We start from the raw sequence: 22,650 nt of genomic DNA, 5'->3' as shown, positions 1-22,650 counted from the left end.
TCACTGTTTAACTCCAGTTAGCCTCAAACTTGAAGTCTTCCTGCTTCAGCCCCCCAAGTGCTTGAATTATGGGTGTACACCACCCATACCTGGCTTCAGTTGTTATCTTTATATGTATGCTAGTATGTGTGCAGGTGCACATGAACATGCATATGGAGATTAGAAAACAGCATTGGGTGTTCTCGCAGGCACTGTCTTGTTTTTTTGAGACAGGGTCTCTTAATGGCCTGACACACACCATGTAAACTAGACTGGCAGGCCAGTGAGCCTCAGGAATCCTCCTGCCCCCCCCCCCCACCAGCACTGGGATTACAAACACACACAACCACACCCAGGTTTTTTATTTTTCTTTTAAAAGAATTAATTATTTTTTGAAAATTACATGTACACAATGTCTTTTTTCATTTGTTGAATTTTTGCTATTTTCATACAATACACTTTGATGGTATTTAGATCTGCTCCCTTCTCCCCGCCTCCCTCCTCTGCCCCCAGCCGAGTTTCATATAGTATGACCTATAGTCTGATTTGTGTCCCCCAATGTCCTTCAGTGTGGATCCATTCATCGGGCCCACCAAAAGTCCCATCCCTGTAAGGTACTGTGTCTCTCCCTCCCAGCAGCCATCCATTGCCAGAAGTTCCTTGGGTTGGCTTGGGATTTCTTACCCACGTCTTCAGGTCTGTGCTGGTGTTTTGTCTAATGTCACCGTTGCTGTGAGTTCACATGAGTAAATAGCATGGGTTCTTGGGATCATACGCAAGTCATTTGTGCTTGCGAGGCAGGAACTTAACTGAGCCATCTCCCGAGCCCCCTTCCATTGTCATATTAAACAACCCCCCCCCGCCTTGGAACCATCTCCATACTCCACTAGCTGTCCCACTGCAAGGTCCTGCTGAACTTCCAGTTCTTACTGACAGTGGTCTCACTACATATGATGCAATAATAACACAAAATGACATCAGACCTTCAGAATCACAGAGGGAAAGCTAGGCATGGTCTCTGAGCCCCCTCCTGAACATCCAACCTTCCCATCTTCCCCCAGTTTCTGCAAGTTCTTTCTCCATGTGATCATAGTGCATATTGCTGTGCATATGTTTCCTAATCCAAATCTTGCTGATGGTGTGTAGGGGTGCAGAAACAGATTTTCTCCTCCAATTAAAGAATTAAAAGGCAGGAAAGAAGTTACTGGAAATCTTGGAGTCTCTGGCACAGTCATCCTATGACACCTGGGAAATCAGAGCCCCTCTCAGAGTTGTTAGTCACATTGATAAAAGGGTGCAAGAATGGACACAAACAGAAGCTTGAGGACAAGTGATTTGAGTTTAAAAGGAAAACCCCAGGTCATGCAAGCTGTAAATCTCAGTTGTCTGGAAGGAAGGAGAATAAAATATTATTTTTATTTTATGTGTATGAGTGTATTGCCTGCATGAATGTAAGTGCACCCATGTCATGCAATGCCCACAGAGGTCAGAAGAGAGCATCAGATCCCCTGGAACTGGAGTTAAGGATGGTTGTTAGCTGCCATGCAGGTGCTGGGAACTGTATCCAGGTTTTCTACAAGAGCAGCCAGTGCTGTTGACCACTGAGCCCTCTCTCCAGTGCAGGGGGAGAATAGGACAAGGAAGACAGCTGTGCTGTAGTGACATAGAAGGAAGGGGAGCTTTAGAAAATTATTAAAGGAAGCCCAAAGCTATCATATGGGAGTTTAAAGTTTAAAAGCATACTTGGGCTCTGGCCATCATCCAAAAGAAAAGGTGTTACACCTTTCAAACCTCATGGCAGCTCCCAGGGCCTGCAATAGGGGGTGGAAATTCTGGGAAGGAAAAGCACATTATCTTAAGGTAGACCTCCCTTCCTAGCGGTGGTCCCCTATCAAGGTCCCTGATGTAGGAAATTGGATTGACCTTTAAGGGAGGAGACAAGGGCATGCTTGCACCTAGAGGTAGAGTCCACTGATTCTCAAAGGACCTTAATGCAGCATAAATCTTCCGTTTGACTGTCAGATGTCCCTCTAGATAGAGCGCCCCGAGACTAGGCTCTTAATATGCCATTTTGAGGGCCTGGTATATTTTGGTTTGCTGTAAAATTAAATTCAAATCAAGCTGCGGAAGTGGCTCGATCAGTAGAATGTTCGCCTAGCATGCACTAAAGTCCAGGTTTGATTGTTAAATCACATATACCCATGAACTATATATGTGGTGGCACATGACTACAAACCTAACACTTGGGAAGTGGAGGCAGAAGTTCAAGTTAAAGGTCAGGAGCTGAAGAGATGGCTTGGCAGTTAAGAGCACTTGCTACTCTTGGCAGAGAACTGGAGTTCAGTTCCCAGACTGTAACTCCAGCTCCCAGGGATCTGAGACCCTCTTCACTACTCACATAAACATACATGAGTGAGTGCTCATTCGTTCTCTCTCTCTCTCTCTCCCTCTCTCTCTCTCTCTTCTTTTTTAAAAGAATTGAAAAAGATTAAAGGTCAACTAGACCAGCCTGGGATACGTGAGATAGCACTGGGCTGTGACCCCAGCACTTGGGAGGTGAGGCAGGAGGATTAGAAGTTCAAGATCAGCCTGGACTGTGTGAGAGTCTGTCTGAAGAAAAAGTTAAATGTGAATAATTACAGACCTGAGAGTGGAGTTGTAGAAGGGTGAGAAAATAATTAGGGTGCAACTATACTTGTCATTTCCCTCTTTTCTGCAGGTTTAAAAGTGCAGAGGTGGCCCCCGGCCTGCAGTATCTCTGGATGACCCTCATTAGCAATCGTAACTTAAAATACCTCAACCTGGGGAGCACACTCCTGAGGGAAGAGGATGTTAAGATGGCCTGTAACGCCCTGAGACATCCAAAGTGCTTCCTGGAGACTCTGAGGTGAGACTTGGCTATGGTTTCTGCATTTTGCTTTTATTTGTGATGTGGGAATTATTCCAAGAGAGTTGCAAAAATATTAGAGAATCAGGAAGATGGGAAACTGCTAGAGGTGGATGGTTATGGTGATATTGATAGGCTTCATGGCAGCAGATTATGTTTCAAATAAATTTGAAGTTACAAATGCTTTGCCACATTAAAACATTTGGGTTTCATAAAGATTAAAAACAGGGTGAGTGGGGCTGGAAGATGGCCTTTGATTACAAGCCCATGCCTCTCTTACAAAGCACCCAAGTTCACTTCCCAACACCCACACTGGGCAGCTCACAACTGCCAGATCCAGGGGTCTGATGCCCTCTTATGGTCCTTGCGGGCACTTGTACACAGGCTGCATACACACAGAGACAGGTGTATCCTTAAAATAAAAATCTTTTTTTTTTTTTGGTCTCTTTGAGGTAGGGTTTCCCTGTAGCCCCAGCTGGCCTGGAGCTCGCTATATAGACCAGGCTGGCCTTGTACTCACAGAGATTCACCTGCCTCTGCCTCCCAACTTCTAGGATTACAGGCGTGTGCCACTATGCCTGGCTAAAAAATCTTTTAAATTTTTTAAAGGACCTGATAAGATGGCTCGGCAGGCAAGGTACTTACTGCCTATAGCCTGATGACCGAGTTTAGTCCCAGAACCCACATAGTGAAAAGAGAGAACTAACTCCTGGACATTGTCCTCTGACCTCCACTTGTGTGCCATAGCATGCACACATACCCTCACACACAAACATGCTTGCACATGCATGCAAATGTTTTTAAAAGGTTAAAAATATGTGGAAGAAGGGGCAGAAAGACTGTAAGAGCCAGAGGTGGTGGATGACTGCAGGGAAAAAGTTCTCCAGGCGACTGGAAACTTGCCTGTATGAACTTACAGCAATGGTGACAGCATGTACAAACCTATGCAAACCCAAACCAGATAAAAACTCAGCACTGAAGTTGGAATAGGATAAGAAGTCCCAACTTTAGCTGAAGAGCTATTGGCAACTGATCACTGCTGGGTGAGAGAGACTTGGTCTTCCTTAGGGAGTGATGCTATATAGGTTGACCAGGCACCAGTGGATTAACTCGCACCAAAGGGCATCTGGGGACACAAACTTGGCTCAATAGGCCTTAACATACATGACAGAATGCATGAAATCCAGGGAAGGCTCTGGGGGAGTGCAGATAGGGGAGGGGGTCTAAATATGATCAAGATGTATAAAGTACACAAAAATTCAATTTTTTAAATTGAAATAAAGGTTATAAGGGGCTGGAGAGATGGCTCAGTGGTTAAGAGCACTGACTGCTCTTACAGAGGTCCCAGGTTGATTTCCAGCACCCACATGGTGGCCAACAACTGCCCATAACCCCAGTTCCAGGGAATCTGATGTCTGTTTCTGACCTCCATGGGCATTGCACAACATGGTCGTACTGTGTGTAACACATGCAGGCAATATACTCATACACATAAAATAAAAAATGTTTTTAAAAGATTAAAAACAAATATTTCATGCTGACCAGGATGGTATATACGTGTAATCCAGCATGAGTCAAGGGGTTGGTGAGTTCGATACCAGTCTGGGCTATCTAGCAAAATCCTATCTCAAAAAAGTAGCAGTATCTGGAGATGTGTCCGTGGAGTGCTCACTTTACCAGGCACGAAGTCATAATTTCAATTCCCATCCCTGCACAAAACCAGGTGTAGTGGTTAAAATCTGCAATTCCAGCACTCAGGAGGTAAAGGCAGGAGGAGCAGAAGTTCAGAGTCATCCTCGGCTACATAGCAAGTCTAAGGCCAACTGGGCTGTGTGAGACCCTACCTCAAAATGCAGAGAGGTCACATGTATCCTTCAGGAAGTTTCTTCTAATGGTTACAAAACTACAGTGAACTCTCTAAACAGAAAATGACTTTGAAATGTAGGTTGGGCTGCATCATGAGGGGTTTATATCAAAGCATGTTGAGTTAGCATTTTTTAAATATTTTTCTTTTATGTTTGAGTGTATTGCCTGCATGTGTGTAAACACACCTTGTCGTGCAATGCCTGCGGAGGTCAGAAGGTGTCTGATTCTCCCAGAACGGGAGTTACCAACAGTTGTTAGCCACCATGTGGATGCTGGGAATCAAACCCGAGTCCTCTACAAGAGTAGCCAGTGCTCTTAACCTCTGAGCCATCTCTCCAGCCTGGCTTCCTTTGCTTTTTAAATTATAATTTATAACTTTGTGTGTGCATCCATACATGCTACAGCACAAGTGATGATTCAAAAACAACTTGAAAGAGTTGGTGCTCTCTCCCCACCGTGTGGATCCTGGGGATCAAACTCTGGTCTTCAGGGTTGGTGGCAAGCATTTTATACAATGAGCCATCTCACCAGCCTAGCACTTTTTCATTTAGCAAATACAGATATCCTATTGCGTTTATAACTACTAAGTTCCCGGGGGTGTGGTGTGCTGGTTGGTAATGTTGACAGGCTGCTAGAAGATGAGGGGGAAAAAAACCCAAAACTGTGTGTGTGCACATACCTCCCACTTGGGAGGAGCTGAGTGAGGGAAGGGTTACCCTGGGAATGGTCTCTATCTCACGCTATCTCTCTCTACAGATTGGACTCCTGTGAACTAAGTAACACCTGTTATCCGATGGTGTCCCAGCTCCTTAATTCATCCACCAGCCTAAAATCTCTTAGCCTGGCAAGAAATAAGGTGGCCGAGGACAGCATGAAGTCCCTCTGTGATGCCCTGATGAGCTCTAAGTGTGGCCTGCAGAGGCTAATGTGAGTGTCACTCCCTCTCACCCGTGTCTCAGTTGAAATGTCCCCATGATGGGCGGGATGATTGATGGGCACCTCCAAAGTGTGGATGGAAGCTGTGGCCTCATGGGAGTGTCCTGATGTGGAGGCCTAAGAGAAACCTTTTCCATCATAACAATCCTTCCTACTGAATTGGAGAACCGATGGGAATTAGCCAATGACTTTCCATACGGACAGAGTGCCTTTGGAGCATGGGCCAAACTGGTTGGTTAATGCTTCACACCTGAGTAAGAGAGATTCTCTCATCTGGTGACTCATGAGCTGATATGGATGACCTTGTTGCCAAGCCCAAAACACACAGCATGTGCATCTGAAGGCACAGACTGACTCCAAAAGGAGAGGGCTAGGAGAAAGTGGCTTACACCTGTAATCTCACAACCTGGGAGGCTGAGGCAGGAGGATCACCAAGTCTGAAGTCAGCCTGAGCTGCATAGTGAGTTCTAGGCCAGTCTGGGCTACAGAATGAGGCCCTGTATCCAAGTTAAAAGGAAGATGGAGCCAGGAAGATGACCCCCTGGGTAAAGTGCTTGCCAGGCAAACATGAACACCAGAGTTGAGATTCCCCGGGACCCATTTAAATGCCAAGTGGGTGTGACAGTCTTCTAGCCATCACACACAGCATTTGGGAGGCAGAGACAGGAGCAAGCAGGCTGCCTGGACTAGCCAAATTGGAAAGTTACAGGTTCAGTGAGAGACCCTGCCTCAGTATATAACATGGAGAGTGATTGAGGAAGACACCCAGCATTGACCTCTGGTCTGCACACACACATACACTTGCATACACATGTACATACACACACAAAGAAAGGTCTAGTACATTATCCAAAATGCTAATTAGATAATTCTGACTTCCTGTGGTAACAAAAGAGCCAAGAATAGGTACAAGTCTAGACATGTTTTGGCAGACAAATTCTACATGAAAGCACAGGGTAGGGTGGTTCCGTGTCCCTTACTACTGATGGCCCAAAGAGAGGTCAGTTATTATTGATTAAATCGTCCTGTGGACAGAGAGGGGCATGAAGAAGCAGTGATTGTAGAAACCATTTCTTAAATTCCTAATGAGCGGTATCTAATGCAGAGCCAGATCTCTCCCATACCTGCCTCACTCTGTTCTCCAAACATGCCTACCCACTATCTAGTCCCACTGTCAAATGGGAAGGAAGTTTTAGGCTAAGTTGCTCATCCACAAATGAACTATTATCAGTTGGTAAAGCTGGAAATCAAACCCATGGTCAATGCTCAGAGCCACGTGCTGGCACCTGCCATGGCTCTAGTTTACTACTTTAAAGTCATGGCAAATGTTGAAAGCCAAATAGCACAAGTTATCCTTTAAAAGCCAGAGGCAGGCCTGGAGACATCACTCAGTGGTTAAGAGTGCACACTGTTCTTACAGAGGACTGGAGTTAGATTCCCAACATCCACATCAGGCAGCTCACTATGGCCTGGGACTTTAGATCCAGGGGATCTGATGTCCTCTCAACTCCACAGGCATACGCATACATGGGCATATACACACACAAACACACACACATAATAACATTTTGAAATAATTTTAGGGACAGCAAGATGGCTCAGTGGGTAAAGGTACTCACCACTAAGCCATGACCTGAGTTCAATCCAAGGGACCTACAGGGTAGAAGGAGAGAACCAACTCATGCAGGTTATCCTCTGACCTCCACATGAGCACACATACATGAAATAATAATGATAAATGTAATAAACATTTTAATGATAAATGTAATAAACATTTTAAATCTAGATAAAAGAAAACATGTTATTTGTCTTTCTGACAACATATTTGGCTTAATTTATTTAATATAATGATCTCCAGTTGTACCCATTTTCCCCACAAATGACATAACTTCATTCTTACAGCGGGAAACTATTCCATTAAGCATATATACTGTATTTTCCATGTTTATTCCTGTTGTTGGACACGTTGGTCAGGTCTGTATCTTGGCTGTCATGGGTGGCGCTGCCCGGATGTTGATGTGCAAGTTTTAAGGGATGAAAACTTCAGAACAGACCTCATTGTGTCCTCTGGGGGGAGGGGACTCTTCTTGCAGACTGGACAGCTGTGACCTCAAATCTGCCAGCTTCCACGTGCTATCTTCAGCCCTCCTCAGCAACCGGAAGTTGACACACCTATGCCTGTCGAACAATGACTTAGGGACGGAAGAGATGAGGCTGCTGTGTCAGTCCTTGAGACACCCAGGATGCACTCTCCAGCGACTGATGTGAGTCTGGTTTGTTTCTCTGGGAGGGTCTCTCAGCTCTTCCACACATAGGGAATGATGGAGGTGTGTAGAATCGTTCCTGTGAATGTGCTTGGTGTATACAGCACCCTTCCCCAATATATTTTTCTGTTTCTGTGATAAAATACCCTGACCCAAAAAAAGACACTTAAAAGGAGGGTTAGAGAGACAGCTCGGTGGTTAAGAGCACTGACTGCTCTTACAGAGGACCCGGTTCTGGTTCCAAGCACCCACATGGTGGTTAACAGCCATCTGGAACCTCAAAACTCACTTCTAGTTATATGCTTCCCTCCAGCAAGGCTCCACCTCCTAAAAGCTCCATAAACCTCCCAAAACAGCACCACCACCTACATGAGCCTATGGGAGACATTCTCATCCAAACCACAACACCCAGTGTCTTCAGGGCTCTAGTTCCAGGACCTTCATTGGTATAAAATCATAGATGCTCCAGTTCTGCTGTCTATGGGTATATTTTTAATTATACAAGACCTTTATTACATTTATTTATCTGTGTATGTGGGGCATAATGGGTGCCATAGTGTCAGTATGAAGGTCAAAGGACAGCTTGCTGAGATCGGTTGTCTCCTTCTATGGGGTGCCAGGGATGGAACTCAGATCATCCGGCTTGACTGCAAGCGCATTTACCTACTGAGCCCTCTTGCCAGCCCTCAAGATTTTCTTAAATGCGTGCTTTATTTTTATTGTTTGCATGTACAGGTAGGGGGTGTGCATGCTCAACTGTGTGTGGGTGCACATGGTGTCTTCAGTAGCTCTCCACCTTATATATTGAGGCAGCGTTATCATGTTTGAACCCAGAGCTCAGTGATCTGGCTAGTCTAGCCCTGGGCTCTCCTGTCCTTGCCTCTTAAGAACTGGTATTCCAGGTGGAACACCACACCTGCCCTACATTTATACGGCTACCAGGGATCTGAACTCGGGTCTTCATGCTTGCAAAGCAAACACTTTTCTCACTGAGGCCATTCAGTTTCTCCTCAGCCCATTCAGGTTTGTTTTTTTTTTACATAAAACAGTATTTTTGCAAATAAACACATCATCTAGTATTCTTTAAATCACTTATAGGTTATTTGTAATACCTAGTAAAACATAAATGAAATACAGTTGTTATGCTGTTACTTAATAATAAGAAAAAAAGTCAGGGAGCTGGAGAGATTGCTCAGTGGTTAGGAGCACTTGCTGCTCTTGCAGAGGACCTGGGTTCTTCCCAGCACCCACATAGGGTGGCTCACAACTGCCTATAACTCCAGTTCCAGGGAGTCCAACATCCTCTCCTGGCCTCTACGGGTATCTGTACACATGTAGAGCACAAAATTTTACACAGCTATGTATACACATAAACAAAAGAGAAACAAAGATTTTTTTTTGTTTCATTTCATTTTATTGAGACAGGGTCTCCCTGTAGTCCCAGCTAGCCTCGAACTTGCTGTGTAGAGCAGGCTGGCCTTGATCTCAGAGATCTGCCTGCCTCTGCCTCCCGGGTGCTGGGATTAAAGACATATGCCACTACAGAATTGAAATACCTGGACCATGGGCATAGAACCTGCTGCTACAGATGGCCATGTGTGCTAAATCCTGGCCCTATTTGTAACTTGCTTTTCTCCATCCTTGGGAAATCCCACCTCGGTTTTTATTTTCTTGCAGTGGGAAAGAATTCCTTCAAATACAGTTGATTCTCACAGCAACCAGTCATGTTCTATAAGTCACCCTCAATTAATCAATACTGAGTCATTGCTCCTGGTGATACAGAGTTCGGTTCCTGGGGACTTATGGTCATATTTTCATCAGTCACTCAACACTCAGCCTTGTTTTTAGGTTTTCCCATTTAACAGTGCTTTGAATATTTTCAGCTTTTTGAAAGATTAATTTTTATACATCTGTGTCTGTGTGTGTCTGTCACATGTGTGTATGTGTCTGTGTGTGTGTGTGTGTGTATAGGAACCCACAGAGACCAAAAGAGGACATTGGAGTCGCAGGCAGTTGTGAGGCCCCTGATGTGGGTGCTGGGGACTGAACTCAGATCTTCTACAAGAGTAGCAAGTGCTCTGAACTGCTGAGCCATCTCTCCAGCACCAAGCAATGCTTCATTTGACATCTACTGTCAATTCATTAACATTGAACTTAGAACAAGGGCACAGCGACTCGTTCTTGAACAGAGCTTATCTAATATAGGGACATCACAACCTCCTGGTGTTTTGTAGAACTGCGTAGTGCTTGGGCATTACCCTTGGAGCCTTTTTAGTAAGTTAGGGTGTGTGGGTGTATATGTTTATGTGAATGCAGTGCACAATGTACCAGGCCAAGGACAACCTCGGGTGTCACTCCTCACCTTCCCCATATAAGGCAGGATCTGTTTGACAATAGCCATTGCATACACCAGGCTAGCCAGCCCCCATATGGGGGTGGTTCTTGTTTCCACCTCTCACATTAGGAGCACTGGGATTACAGACGTGCACTGGGTTCTGGAGATTGAAACTCGGGCCCTTGCACTTATATGGGAAGCACTTTACCCACTGAGCCTTCTCCCAGCCCTTGGCCTTTGGTTTTGATTTTGAGACAGGGTCTCACATAGCCTATGCTGGCCTCAAACTCCCAATGTAACCAAGGATGTCCTTGAATTCCTGATCCTGCCTCTACCTCCAGAGTGCTTGGATTGCAGGTGTGCATTACCATCCTAGGTTAATATGGTGCTGGGGATTGAATCCAGGGGTTTGTGCATGCTAGGCAAGCAGTCTACCAACTGAGCAATATCCCCAGCTCACTAGCTAGTGCAGAACTCAGTATGTAGCCCAGGCTGGCCTTGAACTCGCAGAGAACCCCCTGTCAAGTCCTGGAATTAAAGGTATGCACCACTATAGCTGGTCCTTTTTTTTTTATTTTTTGCTGGTCAATGTTTTAGAGGGTTTTTTTTTTCATTTTTTTGATTATGATTGTTTTGTGTGTGTGTGTGTGTGTGTGTGTGCGTGTGTGTGCGTGTGTGTGCGCGCACGCGCACGAGCACATTTGGATGACCATGTGCCACAGCATGCACATGGAAGTCAGACAACTTGAGAGAGTTGATTCTTTCCACAATATGGATCCCTTGATCCAACTCAGGTCATCAGACTTGGCAGCAAGTGCCTTTACCCACTGAGCCATCTTTCCAGCACATGGGGCCATTTTAAACTGCTAAATCCCCACAGAAAGCACAAAATTTCAACAAATATGGCCCTAAATACACCTCCAAATGGGAATTTGTTCAACATAGGAGTTAAAGCAAGCCTTGCCCCCACCAGAATCAGCACATGGGGCTGAGGTGTCTGAGAAGTTCGTGATCTCCACCAGCATTGATTTTCATGATACATTTTCCTGGTCACTAAAATTTATCTATACAAAATCTCTAAGTAATAGTGGTCAGTGCCTGCCACACAAATGTGAAGACCTGAGTTCAGATTCCCATAACCCACAGAAAAAAAGGGAAGGAGGGAGGGAGGGAGGAAGGGAGGGAGGGAGGAAGGAAGGAGGAAGGAAGGGAGGGAGCAAGGAAGGAGGAAGGAAGGGAGGAAGGAAGGAGGAAGGAAGGAGGAAGGAAGGAGGAAGGAAGGAGGAAGGAAGGAGGAAGGAAGGAGGAAGGAAGGAGGAAGGAAGGAGGAAGGAAGGAGGAAGGAAGGAGGAAGGAAGGAGGAAGGAAGGAGGAAGGAAGGAGGAAGGAAGGAGGAAGGAAGGAGGAAGGAAGGAGGAAGGAAGGAGGAAGGAAGGAGGAAGGAAGGAGGAAGGAAGGAGGAAGGAAGGAGGAAGGAAGGAGGAAGGAAGGAGGAAGGAAGGAGGAAGGAAGGAGGAAGGAAGGAGGAAGGAAGGAGGAAGGAAGGAGGAAGGAAGGAGGAAGGAAGGAGGAAGGAAGGAGGAAGGAAGGAGGAAGGAAGGAGGAAGGAAGGGAGGAAGGAAGGAGGGAGGAAGGGAGGAAGGAAGGGAGGGAGGAAGGAGGAAGGAAGGAAGGGAGGAAGGAAGGGAGGAAGGGAGGAAGGAACAGGCAGGGTCCTGGAGAGATGATTCAGTGTTTAGCAGCACTTGCTGCTTTGCAGAGGACCCAGGTTCACCAGGTTCAGTTACCAGCACCCACATGGCAATGCACAGCTGTGTGTAACTCCAGTTCCAGGATTTGCAGGCAATGCCCTCTTCTGGCCCCTACACGCACTGCACACATGATGTACATACATTCATACAAAACATACACATAAAAATACATATTTTAAAAAACAAGGTGGATATCTTACAAGGAGAAAATGAGGTTGAACTCTGGCTTGCACACACAAACATGCACACATGAAACATTTTAGATAGCTGTAAAGATGATTTAGATAGCTGTAAAGGGATGACTATACTGTATAATCTGACTCCACAGAGCACCACACATATCTACTATGATAGAAACAGGACCCTCTGTGGCTCTTGAGGGCAGTGTTTCCACATAACTGTTTATAAAACTGCTAAGCTATTCTTCTATAAATTTTTGGTCTGACATGCAGAATGAGAGATTCTTATTACTCAAAATGGAAGCTGCCTAATCTGGTTATGGGAGAGGCTCACTTGTCATCCATTCCCCTTGACCAGTTAGCCCACTAGTAACTTACTGTGAACAGAGTATGTGCATGTGGGCCAGTAAGATGGCTTTCTGAATAAAGGCATTTGCCACCAAAGCTGACCACCTGAGTTCAATCCCTGGGTCCCACAGAGTGGAAGAAGAGGAACTGACCCCATGACTTGTCTTCTGACTGTCAGAAGTACACTGTAGCATACTCTAACCCACACAGTTAATAATAACTGTAATTTTAAAACACATACAATAAACCAGGAAGTCTGTTGAAGAATATAACCTTAGTTGGGCATGGTGGTGCACACATAATCCCAGCACTCAGGAGGTAGAGGCAGGAGTTCAGGGTCATCCTAGGCTATGTAATGAGTTCCCAACCAGCCTGAGCTACATTAGTCTTCTCAGAAAAATAAAATAGTGGGGGGGGGGGAATGCTCACTGCAGAAATGGCTCAGTGGTTAAGAGCACTGGCTGCTCTTGCAGAAGACCTGGGTTCTGTTCCCAGCACAAACATGTCAGCTAACAGCTGCCATAACTCTAGTTCCAGGGGATCAGACTCCCTCTTCTGACCTCCATTGGCATTGCATGACACTGGTGCACTTACATACATGCAGGGAAAACAGTCATACACATAAAAAAATATAATTTTAAATAGGGCTGGCATGATGGCTCCAGCAGGTAAGGGCACTTGCTGCCAAGTCCCATGAACTCAGTTTGGTTTCTGAGACCCACATGGTGGAAGGAAAGAACCCATTTCTACCAGTTGCCCTCTGACCGCCACATGTGCACCATGACACACACACACACGATGTAATTTTTAAATGTTTGGTGACCATAGTCACCCCAGTTTCCTCTTCTGTCTCCCGCTCACGTTGATCCCCTGCCTCTTCCCAACTAGTCCCCCTTTGACTCTCATGTCTTTTGTTTTAGTACTTTTATAAATTCTTTGAGAGTTTTATATAATGCATTTCAGTCATGTTCACCCCCAGCTCCTCTGCTTGACTCCTCCCATTGCTCAACATTAAACTGTTTATTTTCTTAATGGCTTATTGAATTTTTTTAATTTCCATGCAATAAATTTGATGGTATTTAGAGCTCCTCCCATAGAAAATGAAATAAAATATTATTAAAGGAGCTGGGCATGGTGGTACATGCCTTTAATTCCAGGACTCAGGAGGCAGAGGCAGGCAGATCTCTGTGAGTTCGAGGCCAGCCTGGTCTACATAGCGAGTTCAAGGCCAGCTGTGGCTATAGGGAGACCCTGTCTGGAAAAAAAGCAAAAAATAAGGAAGGTCAAAGAATCTTTGAGTGTTTTCACATGTGTGTGTGCATGTGTGTACATGTGCATATGTGTGGATGACACAGCATGTGTGTGGAACATAGATAACAACTTGGGGGAGTCGTTCTCGCCATCTATCATACAGGTCTAGGGGATAGAACTCAAGTTCTCAGGCTTAGAAGCAAGTGCCTTTATCTGCTAAGCCATCTCACTGACCCAGTCAGGGAATCCAGACCAGCATCCAGTATGTCCTAACAACAAACATACCAAGTTCTGTGATCACCCATTACTTAAACCTGACAACAATGGTCACTACACAGATGAGCCCCTTCCTACAGAGGAGCAAACTGAGGCAGAGAGGAGTCACTTAGCCAAAGTCACGGGAAGGAGGAGCGATGGACCCTCCTCTTCCATTGTGTGTTCCAGACTGAATGACTGCAACCTCAGGGGACAGGCCTATGGTTTCCTCGCATTGACGCTTATGAACAACACACAGCTGACTCATCTGAGCCTGACTATGAATCCTGTGGAGGACAGTGGTATGAAGCTTCTGTGTGAGGCCATCAGGGAACCAACTTGTCACCTCCAAGACCTAGAGTGAGTACCTAGTAGTTGTGGAGAGTTCCGTCGTCCCTGGACCTAGGGTGCTACAAGGCAGGAGATGGGCAGGAAATGCTGGAAACAAAAACTGGTTGTGGGATCAACTGCTTATCCTCCTGGGAGTCACACTAGATAAAGGTGGTATGTTGGCCCGTGGGGGTTTAGGAGAAGGAACTATTACCAGAAGGCCTAACCACTGAACCACACCCAAACCCTCACTGAGGGATTCTAGGTAAGACTCTACCACTGAGCCACACCCCAGCCCCTCACTAGGGGATTCTAGGCAGGAGCTCTACCACTGAGCCACACCCCAGCCCCTCACTGGGGGAATTCTAGACAGGGGCTCTACCACTGAGCCACACCCCAGCCCCTCACTGGGGTATTCTAGGCAGATGCTGTATCGCTGAGCTACATCTTCAGCTCCTCACTGGTAGGTTTATATATTTATAGACAGGGTATCACTATGTATCCCTGGTTGACCTGGAACTTGTTATATAAACCAGGCTAGCCTGGAACTCTGGGAGATCTACCTGCCTCTGCCTCCCAAATGCTGGAATTAAAGGCATGTACCAGGTTCTATGATACGTTTTTTCAGATTCTGGGATATTTTCATATGAATAGATGCCTTTATATTTCATATGCACCTTACACTTAGGCAGAAAGGTGGCTTTTATATACAACTTTTAGTGTTAGGTGTTTTTAGCCATGACCTATCACATGAGGTCATGTGTGGGGTTTTTGCTTTGTAGGCATCATGTTGGTGTCCAGTTTCACATTTGGGAGACATTGGATTTTGATGCCCGAACTGTGTGAGACTGTTTCAGCCATGCAGACATTACTGTTCTCTCTGTCCCAGGACAGAAACATGGGGCCGCAGCCCTCGCGGACTCCAAGATCTGAGAGCATTTAGATAGCTTCAGTTTCTGTCTCTTCCTCCTCCTCTGGTGCTCTACCAACAACTTTTTCACACCTCATCTGTTTCTCTGCCTCTGTCCACCCTTGGCTCCTTCCCCAGTTTTTCCAGATACCTCCATTCACTCATACACACTGCATTTTTCCAACCCTCCACTACCGTCCTCTACGCTAATACCACCCAGTCTGTGCTGTTCCTAAGAACAGATAGAAAGGCCATCTCTTGAGACTGGAGAGACAGCTTAGTGGAAAAGGGACTAGCTGAAAAATCAGGAAGACCCAAAATCAGAGTCCTAGAACCCATGTGAAAGCCCCCAGCACATCGGTAACCCCACTGGTAAGTCAGACAGGCAGCTCCCGGGGGCTGCCAGGACAGCCAGTTCATCCAACATGACAAGCTCCAGATTCGGGGAACAACTTTGTAAAAACTAAGATGGGAGACTGCAGAAATGGCTCTGTGGTTAAGAGCACCAGCTGCTGTTGCAGAGGACCAGGGTTCAGGTCCCATGACCCACGTGGCAGCTGACATCCATAACTCCAGTTCCAGGGGATCCAATGACCTTTTCTAGCCTCCGTGAGCATTGCATGACATAAGTGTGCTTGCATACATTCAGGCAAAACACTCAAACATATAAAATAAAAGGATTGGCGGTGTTAGAAGACATTTGACATCAACCTCTGGCCTCCATACACACATGCACAGGTATGCACTCACATGTGTACAAAACACACAAAGACCACCTCTTTATGTGTGTTTTGCCTGAATGTACATAAGTGCACCACAAGCATGCAGTGTTCACAGAGGTCAGAAGAGGGCACCAGATTCTCCACAACTAGAGTTATGAATGGTTGTTAGCCACCACGTGGGTGGTGGGAATTGAACCTGGGTCCTCTGCAAGAGTATCCAGTGCTCTTAACCACGGAACCATTTCTAAGCCCTAAAACCATCTCTGTTTTTAACAGATGTTTATTTACTGGGAGAGGGGGTTGTCATGTGCATACCATAGCATTTGTGTGGAGGTTGGAAGACATTTTCCAGGAGTCAGGCCTCTCCTTTCATCATGTGGATCCTGGAGATCGAACTCAGGTTGTCAGGCTTTGGCAGCATGCATCTTTAGCCACTGAGCCAGCTCGTCGGCCCCAAGACTACCCCTTAGAAAAGAATAAAAGCGTTCACTGTTGGTATTTTTGAATGTTACCCCCACTATAGTACTTCCCCCCCAAAAGGCTTGCATTTCCTGTGTCTCCTGTCTCACAGACTGGTGCATTGCCAGCTCACGGGGAACTGCTGCAAGGACCTAGCCTGTGTGATCACACGGAACAAATACCTGAGGAGCTTGGATCTTGGTGCCAATGCTCTGGGTGACAGCGGAGTTGTGGCTCTGTGTGAGGGTCTGAAGCAAAGGGACAGTCATCTGAGGAGACTCGGGTACGTTTGGGGAGTGGGGGGATCACGTCTGGAATAACAGAGCTCAGAGGAAGTGGGAGGATCTGAGCATGAAGTTGTTGAAACAAGGGTAGCCTCCTGATTTCATGACTTGAGCAAGTCAGATGGAATGTCACCTTGTGGAATCAAGAGTCTTGGTGTTGCAGGGTTACAGATGGAAAGCCTTCAAATCCCAAACAGCCTTTCTGTGCTAAGCATGGCGCTAGGTGGTGGAAACAGGGAGATGGCTGAGACTTTGGTGTTGTGCCACATGTGATCTACCTGGAAGACTGAACACAGAGCAACTAATTAATGCCAGTGGTCCTTAGAGATTTAGTCAGTATAGTAATCACCTGAGACCTTGTTAGGGCAGAGTGCTCTCAGTTATGGTGATTACTGTAATTCTAGCACTTGAGAGGCTGAGGCAGGAGGATTACCTTGAGTCTGAGATCAACCTAGTCTACATTGTAAGTTTTGTGAGACTCTCTAACTCTAAAAAAAAAGAAAATGCTAGTCTTGCCTATGCAGTAGAATCTGGTTCTGCCAATGAAAAGAAATGAAGGGGGTGCAGAGATGGATCACTGTAAAAAGTGCTTGCCGTGTAAACATGAGGACATGAGTTTGAATCCCCAGCAGCCATATAAAGATCAGGCATGGCTGTATGTTCCTGTAATCCCAGTACTGGGGGACAGAAAGGTGGGTCATGAGAACTCACTGGTAAGCCAGCCTAACCAAAATGGCTAGAATGATCCAAGTTCATGGACACACAAAGTAGAGTAGGCATTGCCAGGGTTATGGGCAGGAGGGAACAAGGAGGAGTTTCTTTTGTGGTGATGAAAAGAATCTAGAAACAGTTGAAGCTATCTTCTACATTTATTGAGCACCAACCATCTACCAACATCATGAAAACATTATGTGTAACCTCAACACTCCAAGAGGCGATATTCCTATTTTGTTGGGCAAGGGGTTTAATGTGAGGACCCTGTTTCCTTAAGTCATAACACCTTTTTGACACTTGGATTCTCTTAACACTCAGTTGTGTTCTCTTCAGTTCCCTATTTCTGGCCCTCAGCTATTTGTGTGTGTGTGTGTGTGTGTGTGTGTGTGTGTGTCTGTGTCTGTGTCTGTGTCTGTGTCTGTATGCAAGCACATAGGTGGGTGTGTGCATGCATGTGTGCAGGCACATTTGCCTATATGGATGTTCTTTCCTGTACCAGAGCATGTGGAGGCCAGAGGTTCACATCAGAATACCTTTCTCAATCACTTTTCTACCCCCTACCATTTTATTTTTGAGACAGTCTCTGAACATGGAGCTTGCCATTTTGGCCAGACTGACTGGACCCCAGGATCTGCTTGTCTCTAGCCACCCCCCTCTTCACACTGGGGTTACAAATGTGCACCACTGCACCCAAATTTTATATGGGTGCTGGGGGTCTGTCTCATGCTAGTGCAGCAAGTTCAGTTCCTCACACCCACATAACTGCTTACAACTGCCCATAACTTCAGTCCCAGGGGATCCAAGGTCCCCTTCGGGCCTCTGCAGGCATTGCGTGCACATAATGCACTTACATGCAGGCAAAACACTCATACATATAAAATTAAAGAGGGACTGGAGAGATGACACAGAAGTCAAGAGCACTGACTGCTCTTGCAAAGAACCTGGGTTCAGTTCCCAGAACCTATATGGTGGCTAACAACCATCTGTAACTCCAGTTCTACAGGATCCTCTGACACCCTCTACTGGCTTCCATGGGTATCATATACATGTGATGCACTTACATTCAGATAAAAAAACCATACACATGAAAATAACAAATACCAGAACATAGAGCCTGGACAGATGGCTCAGTGGTTAAGAATGGTCCAGAGGACCACAGTTCAGATCCCAGCATTCATGTCAGGCAGCTTACAACCACCTGTAACACCAGCTCCTGGGGATCTGACCCCTTCTCTTGGCCTCCCCAGACACACACATGTGCAAATACAGGCACATACAATATTCATAAAGACAAATGTAAAAATTTTTGAGACATAGTGTCACTGTGTAGCTCTGACTGTCCTGGAAATTGCTGTGTAGACCAGGCTGGCCTTGAACTGAGATTCAGTTACCTCTGCCCCCTGAGTGCTGGGATTATAGGCATAGTCACCATGCCTGGTAGTAGTAAAATGTTTTTTAAAATACCAGAATATGGACTGGAGAGATGGATCAGTGGTTAAGAGCACTGGCTGCTCTTACAGAGGACCTGGGTTTGACTCCCAGCACCTATATGGTGCCTAACAATCATCTGTAACTCCAGTTCCAGGGGATCCAATGTCCTCTTCTGACCTCCACAGGCATTATATACATGTGGTGCACTTACAGGCAAAACATTCATAGGCATGAAATAAAAATGTCAAAGTTGTTTAGCAGGCAAAACACTTATACAAATAAAATTAAGTAAATCAAAATAAAATTTTAAGTTTTTTAATACCAGAATATGGACCAGTGAGCTGGCTCAGCAGGTTAAGGCACTCATCCTGAAGCCTGACTGCCCCAGACCTCGGGGTCTGCAACGAGGTACCTGGATTGGGGGGTGGGGCCGTGGATGAGGCAAGCGACAAGAGAAATGGAGACAAGACAGTGCTCTGATCAAGTCTCGTTTATTGCAGCTCAAGCATGGGGTTAGAGAATGAAAACAAAGGAGCAAAGAGTGAGCAATCATATCAGCCAGAACACAGGGGCCCAGATGTACCCTAAGGGAGGAATCTGAAAGGAGGCCAAGGCCGCGGGCTCTGTCCTGTGCCTGCGGGAGGAGAATGGGAAAGAGTCCAAGGCTGCAGGCCAAGGCCGCGGGCTCTGTCCTGTGCCTGTGGGAGGATGGTGGGCAGAATGGAAAGTCACCAACTCAGGTCTGTCAGCAGTTTTGAGAAACGGCTGAGCCTCAGGCTCCCAACACCTGACAGCCTGAGTTCCATCCCCTGGGACCCATTGGTGGAAAGAGAGAACTGACTTTAGAAAGTTGTCCTCTGACCTCTGTATGCATGCCATGGCAAGTACACACATGTACACACACAATACATATATGTAACTTTAAAATACCAGAACACTCTGAAATATTTCTTATTTAAGACAAGATTTTGCTATACATCCCAGGTTCCTGGATCTCATGATCCTCATATCTCGGTCTCTTGAGTGTTGGGATTACAGGAATGTACCACCACACTCAGGTATATTGTTACTCTTTTATTTAGGATGTATTTAATATGTGTTTGCCTGCTTGTCTGTGTGTGCAGCTCTCACAGAGGCCAGAAGAAGGTATCAGATCCCCTGAAACTTGAATTAGAGGTGGTTGTGAACTGCCATGTTGGTGCTGGGAATCAAACCCAGGTCCTCTGCAAGAGCAGCAAGTGCTCTTAACCACCGAGCTATCCCTCCAGCCTGCCCCCATTGTTACTCCTAATGATATTGTTTGGTATGCTATTGCTCCTAAAATCCTAAATTTTTTATTACCATATGTTGTATGTAGTACTGTGTGAGACATTTTGTACAAATATATATTTTATATATTATACATAAAATATACTTTGACCATGGTCCCCCGAACCCCTTAACCTTTCCCTTTCACACCTCCATCCCCTTCATTCCGCTAGACACTTTGGTTTCTGTTTTCATGTCATACATACATACATGATTTTTTATATCTACATACAATCTGAACTTCAAAAATGAGAGGGAACAGGTATTTGTCTTTCCAAATCTGATTTAATTCATATAATCTAATTTCCAGATGTGCCCATGTTCCTAAAATCCTAAATCTTTAATATGGCTAAAATATTCAGCCTCATCTCACACCTCATAGTCTCTGTCTAAACTCTGACCGTCTAAGCATGTTCATCTCTCAAAGGTCCCTCATGAGAACGGTACCCAGGCAGCTTCCTATGTATCATTGTGTATGTCCAGACATTCTCCCTCCTTCACACAGCTCCCCATCTTTTGAGTTTTAGATGCAGCATCACTTTATCAGTATTTCTGTGTGTTGTGTTCCCTGCCTTCAGCCTTTCCACAGACAGCTTGAGTCGTTCAGCAGCTCTAGAATCCAGAACCAGTCCATCATCTGAGGACTTAGAAATAGGACTCTTCCTCCAGAGCAAGCAAATCAAACTCCGGGGGTACAGATCCCCTGCCCCTGCTTTCTTTTTTAACAATGGGTTGACATTCTCAAGGGTTGAACGAAGTCTCTGTCATTGACCTACACATTGTTTCTTGGACTTCCTGGCAGGTTGGAGGCGTGCAGGTTGACTTCCGACTGCTGCCAGGAACTGTCATCAGCCCTCTCCTGTAACCAGCACCTGATCAGCCTAAACTTGGTGCGGAATGACTTCAGCACATCAGGAATGATGAAACTGTGTTCTGCCTTCATGCACCCCACGTCTAACCTGTGGATGATTGGGTGAGTCTGGGATTGTCTCCTGAGACACATACATTCTCTGACAAGTTACTTGGAAAAGCAGCAGCCATTTGGAGCAGTTGAGATCATGGCTTGGCAACTGGTCTTTATCCAAAGGATGAATATCATTATGTCCTGGGCGTTGTGCAAGACACTGAGATCTAGGAAAGAGGAGCTAGCTTCAGGGACCTAGCTTTTGAGTTGGGGAGGGCGAAGAGAATATAGTGCTCTTAACTGCTGAGCCATCTCTCCAGCCCCCAAATAATTTTTAAATATATCAATGTGGGGCTGAAGGCAAGTCTCAGTGATTAGGAGCACTGGATGCTGTTGCAGAGGACCCAGGTTCAGTTCCCAGTACCAACATGGCAGCTGACAACTGCCTGTAACTCCAATTCCACAGTATCCAACACCTTTTTCTGGCTTTCATAGGCATCAAGCACACAGGTGGTACATGTACATACGTGCAGGTGAAATACTCATACACATAAAATAAAGATGAATATTTAAACTGTACAATTCAAGATTTAAAAAAAATCAGATCAATGTTGGAAGGGACTCATTGGGAAAAACAAAGGTTTCACAAACCAGGCATTGTGGCACACGCCTTTAATCCCAGCATGGCAGAGGCAGGTGGATCTCTGTGAAAGTGAGGCCAGCCTGGTCTACATAATGAGTTCCAGGCCAACTGGGGCTAGAGAGAGATCCTGTCTCAAAACAAAACAGGTTGCAACGGGAGAGATGGAGGGTTGGAAATGCCCCAAATTCAGGTATGAAATTGTCTAAGAATTTTTAATTAAGTTTTGAAAACTAAAAAAAAAAAAAAGATTTTAATTAAAAACTGAAAGTTTACAGCAAGTTGTAGCAAGGAATAGATGTCGGCCATCACAGTCGAATTCCATTGCTTAAAGCTCTGAGTTGAGATACTGCAGTGGAGGGAAAGAGGTCAGGTTGCAAGACGACAGAAAACAAGTTCGGGGACCCAAGCACCTCATACAGCTTTTTAAGTCCTTATTTATTTATTAGGGGTGGGGGGGCATGAGCGTGCCACTGCCTGTATGTGGAGATCTGAGAACCACTTGCAGGGTTCTCTCCTTCCACCTTGTGGGTCCCAGGGATTGAACTCAGGCCATCAGGCTTGGAGGCAAGTGCCTGTATCTACTGAGCCATCTTGTTGGTTCATATTTTTTTAAAGTTTGACTTATTTCATGTGTATGTGTGTTTTGCCTGCATGGATGTAAGTGCACCCATGCATGCAATGCCTTGCAGAGGCCAGAAGAGAATGTCAGATCCTCTGGAACTGGGGTTATGGATGGTTGTTAGTCACCAGGTGGGTGTTGGGAACCGAACCCAGGTCTTCTGCAAGAGCAGCCAGTGTTCTTAACTGAGTCATCTCTCCAGTGCCTATAATTATGGTCTTAAATTACATTTATTTTCATTTATTTGTGGGGAATACACACATGGCACTATATAT

The 22,650-nt window shown here is 45.6% G+C and overlaps 1 protein-coding gene across 1 annotated transcript in view; it reads left to right on the top strand.

Annotated features, from left to right (window-relative positions):
* Positions 1-22,650, top strand: part of Nlrp5 (NLR family pyrin domain containing 5) — a 54,908-nt gene that overhangs the window by 22,646 nt on the left and 9,612 nt on the right. Inside the window, 6 exon segments of the mRNA XM_008846690.3 lie at positions 2,699-2,866; positions 5,489-5,659; positions 7,762-7,932; positions 14,241-14,411; positions 16,585-16,755; positions 21,012-21,182. Coding sequence (XP_008844912.1) covers positions 2,699-2,866; positions 5,489-5,659; positions 7,762-7,932; positions 14,241-14,411; positions 16,585-16,755; positions 21,012-21,182 — 1,023 coding nt within the window.

The sequence above is a fragment of the Nannospalax galili genome, unplaced genomic scaffold (assembly GCF_000622305.1).
Source record: "Nannospalax galili isolate Female #2095 unplaced genomic scaffold, S.galili_v1.0 scaffold842, whole genome shotgun sequence".
Classification (NCBI taxonomy): domain Eukaryota; kingdom Metazoa; phylum Chordata; class Mammalia; order Rodentia; family Spalacidae; genus Nannospalax; species Nannospalax galili.
This window is presented reverse-complemented; position numbering and strand designations above follow the sequence as displayed.